The sequence below is a fragment of the Melanostigma gelatinosum genome, assembly GCF_949748355.1.
Source record: "Melanostigma gelatinosum genome assembly, chromosome: 21".
Lineage (NCBI taxonomy): Eukaryota > Metazoa > Chordata > Actinopteri > Perciformes > Zoarcidae > Melanostigma > Melanostigma gelatinosum.
The window spans coordinates 19,392,969-19,411,234 of record NC_136654.1 but is presented as its reverse complement, the minus strand read 5'-3'; the positions used below and the strand labels follow the sequence as shown (position 1 = coordinate 19,411,234).

Genomic DNA, 18,266 nt, shown 5'->3' with positions numbered 1-18,266 from the left:
CAATTCCTTTTCCGTCGACCCCTCGACAGAGATGTTTACAGATAGCTATCATTCCCCCTCTTTTCCACATTTGCGCTTGGACATGTTTCAAAAGACCGGGCCTTTTCATCTCCCCTCTCGCTGTGAGGAAATTTGCTCCTTAATGGCTTTCAAAACAGGAAGCGCAGACAATAAAAGAAGGGAGAAGTGAGAAAATCACTTCGCTCCCCAGATCCCACCCTTCAGTCGACGCATCCTTTTTGTGGAGCTGAGTGCTGCAGCACGCCGCTGCTGTGCCAAGGTGCCAACTGTGCCAGTCACACTGACCTCCATCTGCAGGCGACGTGATACTATCTCTGCAACTCCCCACTGAATGGGTTCACTCAGTCACAGTGAAGTCTGAATGCCATTCAAGGCTCAGGCTCGGAATTGTGTTTCGAGTTTGTGCGCTATTGTGTTCTTTGTTCACAGCTGCTGTGTAAAAAAAAAAAAAAAAAAAAATCCTTTATCACTAAACTGAATACTAAAATGGTTGTATTGGAGGAATGCACACAGGAATACATTACTGCCGATCTGCAAATCATTGCACCAGCAGGCAAATTGTAGCAGATTTATCAATGACCCTCAGAGGAGTACGCTTGAACCTGCTATACGGACCGGCTCAAATTACGACTCAAAAGGTTCCCTTGCAAAGTACTAGGCTTACCATTTTAATAGTATATGTAGGTGTCTGTTTACTCATATTGTATTCATAATTCCGCCCCCTGCAGGGCATCCGTGTCCACTGAGCGCCCTTGAACATGCCATGAGTAGTCTTTCTGCGCCTCGACTGAAAAGAGACCTGAAAGACAGCTACACACGCTTCCGCACAGTTGGATAAAACAAACCGTAACCACACAACTCAACCTCACCAAAGAACTGGCTTTTTTTTCAAAAGATGATCAGAAGAGTGTTTTTTCTCTCTCTCTCTCTCTCTCTCTCTCTCTCTCTCTCTCTCTCTCTCCCACTCTCGCTCGCTCTCTCCTCGTCTTTGCTTTTTCTCTCCCTGGGTAAAACAAATGCATCATTTTCAGTAAAAATGGGAGGAAAAACTGATACACTCGCTCAAAAGTTTCAGCTATTGATTTCTTTTTGATGCAGATGGGGAAAAAAAGAGAGCTGTTAAAAGCTGCGGAGAGTCTATTTGATCATCACTACAGTGGAGCCAGTTGGTGATGTTGTTGGTAGGAAGGCACAAGTATTGTCCGTGTTTGTCTGTGCTACACGTTGCTTTGTTATGCGTTGTGTTGGGGTTCGGCCTCAGATTCGGCGCGGCCAGAGGGCTTATTAAACGCAATGACCAACGTGCGCTCTGGTCAACGCTTCCCGGCAATGCTTGCATCAATAATGAGCGCAATCATGTCTGGAGGAAAGTCTCCATTGTAGAAGGTAGCCGATCGGGCCTACAGCTGCATCTCAGAAAAACACCGAAAAAAAACTGCAGGCTAGTGAGAAAACCCTAAAATGGGCCGGACCAGGCTTCTCAAGGGAGCTGCCAGGTTTGCAGAGCTAAAGGAAGCGAAAAACTGAAGTGTGTAGCGCAATAAATGAGGGAAGAGTTGAGAAACAAAAAAGTGGTATATGTCGGGAATATTCCTGAAATCAATATGCTCAAGACAGAATGCTGAAATCAAAAGGTATCAGAGAGCCACGTGCAGAAATCCAGAGATGGTATTTTCCAGCCACTGCAGCTCCTCATCCACAGCTTCGGCTCCCCGCGCGGTCGGCCCTCTGTGATGTGTGCCTGTGTCCACTGGGGGCTACAATTAGCCCATCAAACTCATTCCAGCCGGGAATCCACACCGCCTCTCCAATCCCCTTCTTCTGGCTCTCCGATGCCTGTGCTCCTCCAAAGAGACAGGCAACTTGTAAGACTAGGGGAGGTAGCCTTTGATGTGCCAGGTTGTGCCGAGGCCTCCCTTTTTGCTCATATCAAGGCTGACGAGATACAACAATTAAAATGGCGGGAGGGGCAGGCTGACACCGCAGCGCGCACTCGTGCAGCTCGTGTGCCATGTGCTTGCCCGTGTGCACCTTGGACCTGGCCCTAACAGGTGTGTGTGTGGGGGGGGGGGGGGGGGGGGTGCACCTCAGCAATAGAGCAGATGTCAGTGGTGAAGCAACGAGAAGTCACATACCAGTTGAGAGTTCTCTGTGCCAATGAAATGAATCTGTCATGTGGCTTCTTCTGGCTTCTGATTGGCTGGCCCCGTTTCCGTCTCTGTTTCAGAGCTCTCTGCCCTGTGGCAGTGGTGCAACATTTCACAACACGTTATGGCCTGTGGCCCTGAATTTACTTTAGTTGCTTTACTTAATTTTTGCCAATTCCTACATTTCCAATTGGCTGCTTTTTGTTTTACATCATGTTATATTTTACACCTTGAGCTATGGACACTTGTAATGACAAGTGGGTTTTATTCCAGCAGCATGACGGTATAGCTCCAAATGTATTATATGGAACTGAAGATATAAGGAACTGAAGATTTTTTTCTAAGCAATGTTTCTAAATATATATATTTTGTCTCCGACCTTGTCTCAAGAGATGGCATGTTGTGTCCAGACCCCAAGCTGAACAAACTCTGTGCCTGTGGCTCAGTCGGGCTGCTGCTGCTTTACGTTGCGTAAGACACACAGCTCCACGTCTGTCTGTGCTCCGGTGGGGCTCGGTGGCAGACAGCCAGGTAATTACACAGCACCGACTACCAGCCCGGAGACTACGGCCCACTGCCACACACGCATGCACAAACACACTTATTTGTATGCGAGTATACAGATCACACGACCCCACCTGCACGCATACACACATGACATCTTTCTCCCATTCTCTCTCCCCTCACACACACACACACACACACACACACACACACACACACACACACACACACACACACACACACACACGCGTCCCCGCCAAACACAAGGACTACATTATGTCAAGGAGGATTACAATGACTCCAACCTGACCGGGCCCTCCACAGCTGCTCTGCCTCTGGCGTGAGTGTGCCAGAATTTACTGTTTGAGGTAAAAAGACTGCCCACAGTTTAAACAGGTGTGTACTTATGCAGATACGCAGCGCGCGCATGTGGTTTGCGTTAGTTGCTGCAGTGGAGCCAGAGAGAGCGTTCGCTGGCGCAAGGAGTCAGACCCGATATGTCATTTAGGGTCGGTGAGCTATTCACTTTAAATTCCCTGAACTCAGGAAGTGTTTTTGAAAAAAAAATCCCCAAAAGATACACGAATGGATAAACTACTCATGCAGATTCAATCTCTACCAAAATATGGAATTGTGAGAAAACTGCTTTAATCTCTTTTGATGACCGTCGATGACGGCTGGCACAGAAACAATAGGCGTAGCTGTCTCGTCTTTTTATTTATGATTCAAGAGCACTGCTCTTCCACCAAAGAATAACATTTACCATATTGAGTATTCACGACTATCTCCGTCATGTCACATGTAAGCAGGTTTTACCAGCTCCGTTTGAGTCACTTGCTTTAGTCTTAAAGATCCTAGCGTGACATCACCATTTCTTAAATCCTTTGCAGCAGCTTAAGGCATCCAGACACAATGGTGCGTAACAGAGTCATGACAAACTCTGCCGCCACAAAGTCTGAAGTGTCACTACAATAAGCAGATATTTTAAATCATCTTCGTGGGCTGATTCCATCAGTTTTGTTTTTGTTATACCTTGCTAATCCCAAAAGTCTTACCACTTGCTTTGGGTAAGTCAAAATAAAAACATCAAGCGTGCAGTGATAATTCATTACGGTAACATTGGTTATTTCCATTATCATGAGTCATATATGGCGTGAATGAATCTATGGCTGAAATCCCGCAACTACATGGGTTAGCCGTTTGATTCTGACATTTACAAAAGCACCAACAAGTGAGTTGGCATAAACTGCACCAGCGAAAACAAAGAGAAGTCATGCTTCAAGGAAGCAGGAGGTATTCTCTCGCTCCCTTGTTTGGTTATTCCAGACTTTATGCAAAGAACAAAATCCAGTGGATTCCAGTGAATGCCAGTGAGAATCAAGCGAGGTATTCATGCTGCCAGTTGATTTAGGCACGCCTCGCTACACACCAATCAGCCCGGCCCCGGCCTCACCAGCCACTCACTTGTCTGCCATTCCAACACAAGATGGAGACGGTGCCAAAAGTTCCAATTAAAATATCCATTTGTGATGTCTGTGCAGAAAAAAAAGAACAAAATAAAAAACCCCAAAAAAAACTAGTGCCAGGCTTTTTCGACGGCGTAGGAGAAAATACAACAAAAGCTGCCAAAATTCTGTGGACAAGCCACATACTTAAGAGTTTTCTGTCTCCACAAACTAAATAAGTATGAAGAGTGTGTGTCGGCAGGATGTGTGTGCACGGGAGTGGGAGCGTCTTGTTATGGAGGAACAGAGCATGTTGCAGATAAGAGGGCGACGCTGTTCAAAGGAAAAGGCAGGCCGGTAAAGTGCGCGCCGATTCGACATCATCGCCTTACTGTCCCCCTTAATGAGCCTGGAGGAGGAAGTCTGGTGTCCATAGAATCCGCTCCTGTCTCGCTCCAATCACGCTGCTGGGCTTTTTTATTCAAATCTCACACTCAACTGTCACACCGCCAGTCTGGCCGCGCTGTTTATCTTATTCCAGGAGGATGTTAACAAGACAAATGAATGAATAAATACACAAATAATGCGTTTAGGTACTGTTAATAATGTATGAAATGGAAGCTGCTTTGTGACAGTATCGCTGCACTAAGGATTCTTCCCAACTTTGGTGACAAGCTTGTTTATTCTTTTCCCAGGATGCAGCTCTCTGCGTCTTTCGCAGACGACGTCTGGCCAATGCTACAGCACATCTCGCTGATGAGGAAAAAGTGGTCTGACACATTAGTTTAGACTTCTCTCCCATGAAAAAAAACAAAAAACAAAACATATACTGTCAGGAGTGAGCCGTCTCTGCCTTCATCCAAAACGACGAGTATGACGATCCTCCTTAATCTCATGGAATCCAGGTCTCCTTTTCACCCCGTGACACTTCCCTCCTGCTATTACATGACTGTGATGTTTTAACAGGCCATTCAATTAGAGTACATGTTTTGGATGGATGAGTAAAAACGAAAGCATGTGTGCACCTGCACAGGTATGCAAGATCAGTGAAATCGCAGGGTCACGTGCCGCTAAGAAGTGTCCCAAACTTCCAGGACTATTAGAAACGAAAAGGAAAACAACAAGAGCGTGGGGGGGGGGGGGGGGGGGGGGGTAGGGAAATAAGTCTCTCATCAAAATCCTTCCCTGGGCCGAGACAAAAGCAGGACCTGGCACTCAGGCACCGTCGACTACACACACTCGGAAGACGGAGGAGAAGAAAATAACAACACGCACATCAAAACCGGAGCGAAACAAATCCACGAAGAGTTCAGATAGGTCTTCAGTGGAACTGCCAAGAGGAACAAAATCAAATAAATTGGGGGGATAGTCTCGTTCGGGCTGGCCCGACAAACCGGAAAACATTGTTTCGAATATATGAGGAAGGTGACGGAGGACCATGCTAAACGACTCAGAAAGCAGATACCCAATGTTTACCCTCGCAAACTCCAAAGAAAAGCCCCTCTCCCTTATAGAGGGTGGGAACACAAAACTGAATTCAAGGCGGCTTAAGTGCTCTCTGGAATCACTCAGCATTCCTCCGTCTTCCACACACACACACACACCGTAAAATTTGACGGTGACAGTGTATTCATCCATAACTGTGATTTGTTCTTTGGGGAATTTGGCGGGGCTTCATATTCTCTCCCCCCCCCCCCTCCCCCTCCCCCCACTCCAGTCCCCATCTTCTCTCCCTGTCCAAAAGGCTGTCTCCAATCACTCTCAATCACCAGCTGATTGTACATATGTACTCAACAGAGAATCGCCATAGCAATTGTGGGATCGCTCAACGCTAAGTCATTACACAACCAGAACCAGGATTCGTGAGGCGGCGCAGAGATCTGATTAGTGTTGAGGCCGCAGCAATAACTGCTTTGGTGCATTCTTGAAACACCTTTTGTAGTTTGATTATCAATTGTTTTTTTTTTTTCTGATTATCGATTGCTTTGAGGAAATACTAAAGTCTTCATTTATCTTGGCACTGCCCTGGTAGCCCACAATATATGGGTATCAGCACCGGTAAAGAGTAGAAATATTTCTGAATAAATATTTAAAAAGCATTCCCGGTGCGACTGAATTCAGTCCTCCTCTGAGTTTGGACCGTTTATACAGACCGAGTGACGCTTTCTAACTCACATCAATGCTGAATGTTCTTAAAGGCCCTGTTACGGTGTGTATAAACTGTTCCTAGAGACTTAACTTTGACTTTTTAGAACCTTTAAAGCCAAAGGGCTAGCATGCAACTCCGACGACTGTATTGTGAACCCAGGTCAATAGTTTCCCTAAAGACTGGCTGCCACGAGCATGACTTATGTCCCCGGTATATCGAACAGAGACTCAGACAAGACACGCAATGCGTTGCCTGCAGGCTAAAATATCAGACGAACCCAACTTCTCCTCTGCTATCACAGTTTCAGTCTGGTTGTTGTAGTGAACTGACAGCTACCTACACACAGAGAAGGCCTGACTTTTCTTTGTTGCCATTGGTCGGCTCGAATACACACACACACACACGGGAAAAAAAAGCCTGCTCCTCTAAAAAGTGAAACTTTTCTCAACTTCAGAAAGGCTGTCAATACTGCAAACACACCCTCACTAAACAAAGGGTGCACACATGCGTGCATACAATGCACGTGTATCAGTGTCATATCGCTCAAAACAAGCCCAAAACTACTCTAAATTCTGCAGGCCACCTCTGGGATATTCACCAAATCACATCACCCAGTTTTCAAAAGTTCACTTCCAAACTTCCTGGAAAAAGGGGCAGACATTTCTGAGGAATAACAACGAGGGTTAGTGGGAGTAATAACGTCGTGTTTAATCTCACACAATTCTGCCTCGTACAAGAGTGAGAACAGCAAGCCACGGGGGACTCGCAGCGAAAACAAACCAACGCTCCTGCAGACAGATGTGTGCTGGCAACGTGTACGACTTAATCAAGTGTCAGGAGTTCATCTGGAACAAATTACTCAAAATATATCTCATCGAGTACGTACCTAAAGTGAGAAAGATCTCAGCTTAGATAAGGTGTATGTTGAGACAAAACTTTTCATGTATTGACAGCGAGTCGCCCCCTTTTGCTCAGCTGCCCTCCTGCCCCCTTCTTCTTCTTCTGTCTCTACAAAGTTCCCCTCCGCTTTGTGACTCAGCTACAAACCTCAGCCCCTTCCTCGCTGCTGCTGCTGCTGCTGCTGCTGCTGGGAGGAAAGAGCAAAAAAATGAAGTCACGAATCGCCTTACACCCGCCTGCCTCCGTATGGTCACAACTCCTCCCCCCACCCTTCCTCCACACCTTCCCCCTAGCAGCACCTCTCACTCAAAACCTCATTCCATCACCGCGGCCAAATCCGCCTCATCCATTCTCCCTCCTCCTCCTCCTCCTCCTCCTCCCCGTTTCACTTCTTCCCACCCCCTCTTCTCCGCTCCCACCCTTCCTGCGCCCTCAGCCCAGTGCTAATTGGTAAATCTGTTGAACCATGCCAGCCCCCAACAATGAGACACCTGGAGTTCTGTCAAAACAAGTTCCCCTGTGAAACGGCCTCCAGCGTTAATGCAGTAGCGTAGGGAGCTTGCCGAGTCTGTTGTCGCTCACCGGGGCGGCCGCAGAACGGAGCCGGAGATCGTGCAATCTGGAGACATTTGTCAAAGACGAGTGCACTCGCCCCGTCGTTCTGCTAGGGAGTGGTTCGTCATAAATCAGATTATTTATCAATAACACTTCTGAACCTTGATCCTACTTCTTTGTGCAAATGAACTATGGCCAAATCATGATTACCCCGACTCTCTAAAAGCCTTCCGAGTTACGTTGTTTTTTTGTTTGTTTTTAAATCTTCTTGCCTAATATCTGGCCTGCAAGTCTCTGGGTTCGATAAGTTCACGTTGTCGCATGCAAACACATGAACATTATAGCCTGACCCAGCTCTGACGACCTGTCATCTCAATCTCAAGTCACACCTTAGAAGCAACGATACTACACACACGCTGGTGTAGACAAAGGTGTGTTTGTCAGACACACATGCAGAAAGACAGGCACACCCAACAGTGATCCTGCCAGACCTTGTCAAACAAGTTCCAGCAAAGGTGCATGTGAAAGAGAAGGAGAGGAGTCAGGCAGCAGGTTGACGAGGGGATTGTTGTTGTTGTTGCTTATTTTTCTTCTAAATCCTCGGCGACGACACCGTCGTATTAATAGCCATTTGCACAATGAAGCATGATTTACCTGTTTTTCTCTCTTTTTTTTTTTTTTTTGACTCATGTTATTCACTGGCAACAAATGCCCTGCAGTGTGCAAAATCAACAAGCAATTGATTTGTCAAACAATTCAAGCAGGCAATCCATCTCAGAGGAGATTAATAAATTGCCCTTTGGGTATCGTAATGCCAGCATCTATCCAGCTTCACACAGATGAACTGAACAAACCCCAAAAACAAGGCTGGCTGAAGTCCTCCGCATGTCAGCTCACAGAGAACTCAAACTAACTTTACCCTGAAGTTCTACTTTCTTTAAACTACAGCTTGTATTCAAGTGATGTTTTTTAAAGGTTGCAGGACAAGGACTAGATAACATGCAGCGTTACTTTTCTTTAAGCTGAGGTCATCTTTTATGCAAATCTTCAACCAGTAGATGTCAACACTTTGTCACATGACACGTCTTCTCTGTCGTACATTCAGGCCCATATGCTGTTAATAAAGACAGCACAACAGCTTCTCAATGAAGTACAAAGGCTGCCTTCTCCTGCTGGTGGATTTCAGACTAATTCAAACCAAATACACCCACAACGACTCCCAAAGCTAAAACGGATGTTGCCAACAACCAAAACGATCTGGAGACTGAGACCGGTTAGTCACAAGACAAATAAAGTAGGCAAATATAATCTTTAACTCACAGAAAACACCTCGACTACTCAGTGAGGCTCTCTTTTAGTGTTTACAATTTTAAGTCAGCACTTGAAATGTATGTACCATCCAAAATATCCCTCCCGCACAAACATCCCATCACCTGATTGACATTTCAGACATTAAAAAGCACACCAGCAACAAAGCAGCAGCACTGAATTATAGCACAAAAGCACAACACAGCAGGATTATCATCAGCATCATCATTATCATCATCATCATCACCAGAATTGAGGTTATTTTTGTTTAAAAATCATCAATTATCAGTTGTTAATTTGCGTGTGGAATCAGCCAAAAAAATCCAACAAGATATTTTTGGAATTCAAAGGTCTCTCACCAAATGAAATTGGTGAAGGCTCAGATCTGACTGTCCGGGGAATTCCCAGCAGAAGGGCCCCTGAAAGGCAAAGATGGATGTTCCCAAGTCACACAATTATATCAGCTCTCCATCTCTCAATCCCCCTCTCTCCCTCTCTCTCTCTCTCTCTCTCTCTCACACACACACACACACACACACACACACACACACACACACATCTGCACACAATCCTAGCCGGCCAGGTTTTATGCAAAAGAAACGTGTTCTCCCTGGAAATAATGCATCCCCAGGCTTTTTAGTTATTTAAACTACTACCTCGTCTCTGCTGGCTCAGCTTCCTCCTGGGTGCATGTTCGGCCACATTATTATTATTAATCTTACACAGATAGAATGGGAGAACACTGGCTCTGCACTGGTTACATGGCTGTAGGTACTGGCTGGCTAATTGTTAAAACATTTTTTTCACTTTGCTAGAACATTGCATTGTCCTCCGCAGCCACACCTTCAGAGATGTTCAGGAGCAGTCAGCTGGTCTGGGGATCCACTGTCACCTCAAAGTTTTGGCACAGTTTTTATTTTGTCAAGCTCTAACTATCATGATTTCGACACAGAGGAGTAAATAACATCACCTGAATGTCGGAGTCATGTGTTGCTTGTTGTTAGAGCTTTTAAAGATACAATCATGAAGTAAATGGAAGTAAGAAAGCGTGCTGACAGCAGTCATGTCCGCTACTTCCATCGCGTCACTGTGTGCACTAAAATTGAAGCTGTGAACTGCCTAGTCTTACTAGCTGTTTTAAATACACGTTTCTTTCGAAGTGGGAGGGATTCAGAGGTTAACCTGGCATATTTGTACCTGCTGCTCTGAAGAGCAGAAATTCAGATCTCACATCTCTCTTAGGAATGTCAGGAGATGATAGAGGACAGGGAAGGAAGAAAGAGGAAGAACATAGGGGAAGGGAGTTATTGATTTCCTAAGGAAGAAAGGACATGCTCGTGGAAGTCTCAGAACATGCGGAGAAACGCAACAGGGCATTTAGTTTACTGAAGGACCTAAGAGCTACTGAGCAAGTCGCTGTCTCTGCAGCAAGATCACTGGGTTCTATTTGTGCTTGTGCTTGACCCCGGGGCCAGCTAGATAGCTTTTTCATTACAGCTATGCAGTGAACACACTGGTTATTGGTGAAACAGACACACGCACGCATACACACACGTACACACACACACACACACACACACAAACAGATACAAATACGTATTATCCCTTTAAATGTGCATGTCCAACACAGAGTCACACATTCCCTGGGGTAGTTTAAGTTCACAGAGGTTATTCAACGGTCAAATAACACAGCAAGGAAAATAGACGACAATGCCCTATCTATTTACACAGACAAAAACGAGCACAGAGTCAATACAAAAAACTGCTGTTCACATTTCCTACAGTAAAATGTTGCAATGGAGAGGCTCTGTTACGATTTTATATTTAAATACATTTTAAAAACGTTAGCATCGTTGATTATCTCATCAGGTACCTTTACTCATGTTTAGTGTGTTCTGTTGAGCCCATAACGTAAGCGATGAAGACTCTTGGGTCTTTGTGTGCTTTTGTTGCTGACTAAGCCAACACTGAGTAGATTGTCTGTGGGAACAAGCGGCGGTCCGGGCTGCCGGACGCATAACAATGACTGAGGTGCTCTCATCTTCATTGTCACAGTTCCCAGGCCTGACGCCACGTCTCGGTGGCCTCAGATGTTGGCCCAAGCCGATGATGTAAGCGTGACCCCCCTCGAGCAAACGTCTCGTCTGGAGAAGACAGTGAGCTACAGCTGACAGGCACAGGGGTCTCTGTCTGGAGGTCTGAATGGCGGGCCCAAAAGAACCGGGCGATTCGGAGTAAAATCTCCGGCCGCGACGCTGTTTGTAAATTAAGATTTTCCCAAATCAAGAATGATACGGTAAATTCGATTGAGAAATATCAATCCTATCAGCCAACAAAGTGACCACAACAATGAATAAATAAACGTGTGCGATGTGGGCTTTCTCTTGCAGCAAAGGTTAAGGGTGGATGGATGCATGCGCAGAAAGAAGACAAAAGCGGGGGAGAGGTTATTTGGAAAAAGCAGAGCACTTTTAAGGTCGGCATAAGCCAGGATAGAGCAAGCCTTCTGGGTAAAGCCTATGGACAGTGTGTGGGTGGTGCCTGCTGGCCATGGGGGTCGCTCATTAACAGCTGAGGAGGCCAGGCGTCCCAGAGTTCTGGGCAATTGTCTGGCTAGCCCAGGTGCATGGCCCATTCAGACCACAGGAAGCCCCCTTTATCCCCATTCCTCTAAAATGGACAGAGACGCGGTCAAGGAAGGTGAATGTGATCCTGGGTCTGTCTTTTCTAACACAAACCTAGAGTAGCGGCCGCATTGCCCATCCAGTCCTTTGGCCCATTGTTGGGATCCACAGAGTCATTGTGGCGATTCTTTTCTGACTGCTTGGCGAAGACGCGATTCTGTTTTTTGCGGGGTTTTTTTATAAAATCAAAAACACGTCAGCTCTTTTCACAAAAGCCTCTCTCCAGTAGACATTCTTCAGGGAAACCGGACTGAATGGGAATAAAATAAGCATGTTGGGTAGTTGTAAAGGCTAAGGTGGGAGGTCTTGCAGGCCATAAAAATGGCCAGATTCCATCACTTCCTCCACACTAATTACCATACACTTGGAGCAAGTGCCCTCCCTCTCTTCATCCCTGTACCCATGCTTCACTACCTCTGACACACACACGCACACACAATAACGCACAGTGAGGCGCAGTTGGGAAATGGTTAACACTCCAGCCGTCCCCTGCTGCCAGTGAAAGCCCACAAAACAATGGAGACATTGTTCAACCAGGACAAGGCTGTAGACTCTAAGGCTGTGTGAGCGTGCGTATGCACGTGAATGTCAGGAAAGTAGTTTGTGTGCGTGTGTGTGTGTGCTCTTAACATTTGCATGTTTCTGCCCCAATTCCCAGAATGGGAAACATTAGAAACGTTAAAAACCGTTTCGTTAAATACTCTTATACATCTCATTCTATAACGTTTGATCAAATGACTGTGAGATGAGATGGTTTAACACCTTTCAGTCAAATGACGTTATGATGATATTACCAACATGAGCCTGGAGTCCTGCCGAGTCCCTCACTGCACTCTTGTTGATGCTATCAACAGACGCACATGTTAAGTACTGGATTTACGAAACAATCTGTTCTGGTATGTTATGTTGCGTTCCTGGGGCAGTAATCACTGTCTAAATAATAGAAGTGTGAAAGTGGAAAAGAAAACAACGTACACACTCACACAACTTCCTAAATGTGGCCTCCCGCTTTACGCTGATTCTTGCTAGGTAGCCACAAAGTCTCTTCAAGTCCACAATGGCAAATTAAAACGTCACAATAAAAGGCAAGTTGGCAAAGCCAGGGCTGTTTACCGTCTTTCCCTCAGGAGCTGTGTTTCTCGGACTCTCTGCCTCAAAAAAATACACATCAATCGGTGGATAAATATTGAATAACTTTCAGCCAATGGCATAAAAGTTCAGCGGCGGCAGGTTTTGAGGCTGCCTGCGGGGGTGGTCAGGCACTTCAAAGGGTCCTGCCTGGCCCCCTTTGAGGGCATGGTAAACAGGGGCATACAGCGCAGCCCTCAGAAAGACCAGACTGCGTGAGGTCACTTCCCCTCTTCTCGGCTGATCCTCCAGCATTTCACCTCGACTGAGCCTTCCAGCCAGAAATGAGACCGTCTGTCTGCACAGCCGTCCCTGTCCATCTCTCCTCCAACACCGACTACTTCCTCAGAGGCCTTATCTACCAGCCATCTAACGTCTTTCCCTCGATCGCTCACTGTCGTTCCATTGTTGTTTCAACCGTCTCAGGGTCACTTCGGCTTCAGATTGCCGTTATCTAGCAAGCCAATCCACGGCTTCGTATCACGACCAATGCAGCCTTGCTAGCGCTGCAGACGGCGAGAGATCAAGGCGCCCGAGTGTTTCTTTGCATTTGTAAACACAAAGAAACTACCGTTTACGGGGGGATTTATTGATAAGGGGGTCACGTCCCGGAACATGCAGGCCTCCAACTTCTGGTACAAAATAAATAAAGAAAGCCTTGACTGATTGAGTGACACCAGCGGGAGTCCGTGCGAGGTTATCATTGGCATTCACGATGCTGTCCACAGTAATCTGTCTCCTCTATATGTACAACAGCCAGTATGATGCAAACCAGGGAAACATTCAGTCACACTTCTCAGTCAGAGGTGCCGGAGCAGGATGGCAGGAGCGCCAACTATACGAGCTGCATTTCACGTTCAATTTGATCACTCGGTGCTAACGGCGAGATGTGTGCCTATGCAGCGGTGCTGCAGTTCCTCTGATCTCACCAGCCTGCGTGTACTCTATCAAACAGATCACACCAGGGCTGGGCAATACGACCACAGATATTACAACGTATTCTCTCATATTGATCAGTGTCGGTACTAATCACGATGTCGGCTTTTGTATTCTGCTTCGAACTAAAGCTTGAAGAAAGAAAAAAAACCAGAAGGTTCATTAAAATTTCATTAACTGAGTTATTTATCATCAAATCCAACTGGGGTTTTTTGGGGGGGGGGTTTACCTGCAAAGACAACTTTAGAGTTTGGACGCGTCACTTTACTTCATTTTTAGTTTTGGCTAAAATTGCCTTCCGAGGACAGAAACCTGAGATCCCAATCATGGCTAAATCCAACCCTTTAGTCCTTGGCCCATGTCCTATCTGTGCTGAACATATAATAGAATTACAATGAATGAATGTAATGTAAATGTCAGTTTTCAGCAACATGTTTGTTATTACCTAATGCTAATCTATCACTTATCATCCATTATTGCATGATCTTGTCCTATAGTCCACTATACGGTCAGTACATTGTGTGGCTGTGAATGGATCTGTACTTCAGCAATGTGCAAAGCTTATTGTTTCCATCTGCCTGGTCGTCCGTCTTTGTTGTTTCAACTTAGTTTTTGCCCCACAGCCACTCTGTGTTTCGGTGTTGCCTCTTTGTTCCAAGCCTGTTAGTGGTGCATGCCTGACTGTTTGTATTAGGCTACAACTTCCTGTGTACATTGTGAAAAAATAGATGCTTTGAATTTATTTTGCCAAAAATAAAAACCCCAAGATCGTTTAAGCGCCCAACTCAGAATAGAGCAATCTAACTTAAAAATGTACATTACAACAGAAATGTCCATAAAATGACGTCATTAGTGCGCTCTGAGAATGTTTAACTGCAACCATTACACTTTACTGTTGCTCTCAAACTTCCTGTAAAAGGGAAGCGTAACGCAGGAGTTTGGATGGATATGAGGTGGTAAGTATTTACAGACCGTGTGACTCATAGCAGGATAAAACCTCAAGTATTTACCTGCAGCTTTTGCTGCCTACGACCACTTTAATGACTTCATAGGAGTTGGGACTGTTTTCTCCGCGTCTCCTAAAATAACAGAGTAAGAAGAGGCCCCTGAACTCTTTGGTATAAAAATAACACGAGCATCGCAGGGAAAAGATAAGGAGGGTTCTTAGCCGGGCTTGTTTTGTTCAGAATAACGCTGTCATCGCTAGCTCTTTGTCTCAAATGCAACTTTTGACAAGGTTTCTGTTTCAAATGAACAGCCTTGTCGACTCCTGCTATTTTAAGACGTGCTTAACTTAAACGGGCAAAATACCAACGAGGCCTTGGCTTGCCAGCGTTTGAGTATCTGTTAGAGATGGTATTTATTACAGACCGTAAAAGTAACTGAACTGATCAAATGTCAAACGTGACTCAGAGGGCCACTCTGTCCTGAGAGAGTAATTTGTGTGATAAAAAAAAAAATCATCGCTTCTTCCCTCTGTGTGAGCTCCATGGCGACTGCTAACTGTGTTGTTGCACAGAGTGCATAAACACAAAGGGTCAGCCGTGTATTATTAGCCCCGGCGCTGAACGGCTACCACAGGAGGTATTGTATTCATGAGCGCACAAACTCGGAAGGCATCTCCGTCTAAAATCGTTAAGCGCTTTTCAAATTTTTCATTTCCATAACAATATGTAGATGATGTAGATGCCCCGACTCTAAAAACAAAAGTAACAACCGTGTCCAATAACGGCCCCGGGTATTCACGATCGCCTCACTAATTCTGCTCGATCCCCACACTCAATTGATTTTCCTGGCTCACTAACCCTGCGACCACATGCGTGCACCTCCCTGTGTTCAACCTTTCCGCTGACCTCCTGAAAACTTTCTGCCTTTCGTTAACTGCTAAGTTCACGTTCATGTGTTGACTCTGGAGCTGCTTGCCTCTTTAGATATCGACATGCCTGGGGTGGATGCTCTGTTGTGGGTATGTACTGCGTATGCCCCCCCCCCCCCTATGGCTGTCCAGCCAACTCTCCTGCCAGGCTACTCCTCCAACTCCATGGATAGGGTAATCAATGTTGAAGGAACGCCCACACTTCCCCCTCAAAGACGAGATGTTAGCAGCCCAGCATTAGCTCTTTCTCGTGAAACAGTTGTCAGCGTAAAGGCCCGTGTTCCATAATCTTCCAGCTCAGTGCAAGGCTGGGCCGGTTTATCATCTTCTCTGGGATTACTGTCCAAAGAACAACTGCTGCACCCGCCACGGTGGCATTCGCCTCCTGATCACTCGCTGGCAGACAAAAGCTCTACTTTCTGGGATCCACGGAACTGTCCGTCGCCAAAACTGTGCACGTGTAAAATAACAGGATTACATGAAACTGACTGCGTGTGTTAGTGACTGATTTAAGGGTAAATGCAAACAAATGTGCATTTTGTTTTTTTTCCCCAACCAAAACATCTTATTAATGGGAAGAATGGGAGGGCTTTAATGCTGAAGACGGTTTCAGGATGGACGAGAGAGGAAAAGCAGGGCTCGTTTGTCTTTCTGGACAGAAGAGCTGGTGAAAGAAGAAAAGTACCGGGCGGAGTATTACTTACAACGATGTGTGCCGGTGACGGGGACCTGGCATCTTTAAGTGCTTGTCTACTTTGAAGAGCTCCTTGTTGAACATCTAGCAGGGGCCATTTCATCTGTAGGTACTGAATGGTAGAAGGGAAACAGAATGGAAAGAAAGAAAAACATGTTAACAATGCAGAAAGCAAAAAACCAAGAAGAACAAATTAAAAATAAGACGGGACGACGACATTTCTTGACAGGTGTGTGGGTGTGGAAACTCAAAAACATGGAAAAGCAAATAAAGATCTTGGATGCGTGTGTCTGAGCGTCCAGCAGTAGTGCACACGGGTAGCTGTGTTAACCACATTGTTACACACGTTTTCAGAAACATACTGCACAAAACTCTTCTTTTGGGTCACCAGGCTGCTTCACAGTGAGCAGGAAGTGTTTCGTTTAAAAAAAAAAAGTAGCTGACGGATGATTTTGGATTGCATAAAGTCACTCATTTGGAGGTGGGTGGGGGGGGGGGCAGAGGTTAAAGGTACTGTACACGGCTCATGGCTCTAAGATGACCTAATGTCGTAAATGTGACTGTTGTCAGACTTTTATTGGAACCCATAAAGAGGTTAAAGCATGGCGTCTCACCACGCTCCTCTGGGGCTAAACCTCCTGACTGCTCCCATAAATGATTGACTTGGCCTCTATTAGAAGTCTCTCTCTCTCTCTCACACACACGCACACACACACACACAGAGAGAGAGAGATAGACGGATAAGCAGAAACCAGGGTCATGAGAAACATCTGTCTGTGTTATAAACTGGGTGGAGTCCTTTTAATTTGATGACAGAGATGACTGTTCTACCTGAAATGGTTTCACTTATCTTGATATATTTCAATCCCAAACAGCAAAAGTACAAATCGACCCGTCATCAGAAACCACTTCTCACAGATTCATATGTAAATGAATGGATGGGCGCAAACTCTCTGTGGATTCGTCAGCCGTTGACCGCCTGCTGTTGCCCTTGCTGTAGAATGTGGTCCAGACTCGTCAATGTCACAGCCACCGAGTTTGAGGGAAGCGGGTCGCAGCAGCTGTTTTGGCTCGGAGGCCTTTTGGAATGGGTAGAGCACTAAAAGGTAAAGGGCCTGAAAGCACGCGAAGAGGGGAAACTACTGAGTTACATTACATTGGTATGTTGCCCTCAGTGGCTAACCGAGGGGCTGTCCTTGGTGTAACATTGGTGTCACTTCAATTGGTACCACAAAGGCGTTTATAATGAGCCTTCATATGAGCTGCTCTATTACACACCAGACATCCCCTTAAACAAGTCGGACAGGTGAACTTGGATTTGGATCTGTGCCTGCGATGCCATGTGGACATAAAGCCTTCAACGCGATCAAGAAACCCAAACTCTCAAATGAAACAAATGTGCTTTCTGAACCCTATTCAATCATCTTCCACGAGTGATCGAGATCATGTCGTTCTTTGCAATAATGACCTAAAAAAGTGCATTTTTGGCACAAAAGCTTCGGCATTGCTGTTTCATAAACTATAACTTAATTGCAATCATCGTCAACAATCGCTAGAGTGCACAGAGAACTCGCTGTGACTCGCTTGTGGCAGTTTGGCTGTTGTGATGCAGATTCAATTTCCTTGTGTTGCCAGCCAGTAAGGGTGACGGCTAGTTGGTACGCATGTCTGAGGCTGTGTGTGTGTGTGTGTGTGTGTGTGTGTGTGTGTGTGTGTGTGTGTGTGTGTGTGTGTGTGTGTGTGTCAGAGATTTTCAGAGAGTGAGTGTGACCCTTCCTGAGACTGTGTCTAAATCAGTGGTAATTAGCGAAGAGTTCACTGTGGGGTGCCTGCCAGTGGTAGACGCTGGAGGGAGTTATTGACTCCAAGTCCTCGGTTAGAGCCGGCGTACGGTTCGCTTCCTGCTCTTTCTCCACCAC

At 45.9% G+C, this 18,266-nt stretch overlaps 1 protein-coding gene across 22 annotated transcripts in view; it reads right to left on the bottom strand.

Annotated features, from left to right (window-relative positions):
- tcf7l2 (transcription factor 7 like 2) overlaps positions 1-18,266 on the bottom strand; it is an 83,737-nt gene that overhangs the window by 38,334 nt on the left and 27,137 nt on the right. For 15 of the 22 annotated variants that reach the window (XM_079293217.1, XM_079293228.1, XM_079293220.1 and 12 more), the window contains exons 4-5: positions 16,358-16,459; positions 9,389-9,448 (exon numbers count right to left, since the gene is read on the bottom strand). In XM_079293217.1, the coding sequence (XP_079149343.1) occupies positions 9,389-9,448; positions 16,358-16,459 (162 nt within the window). The remainder of the gene's footprint in view (positions 1-9,388; positions 9,449-16,357; positions 16,460-18,266) is intronic. The other 7 variants (XM_079293221.1, XM_079293224.1, XM_079293225.1 and 4 more) reach the window with 1 other exon arrangement.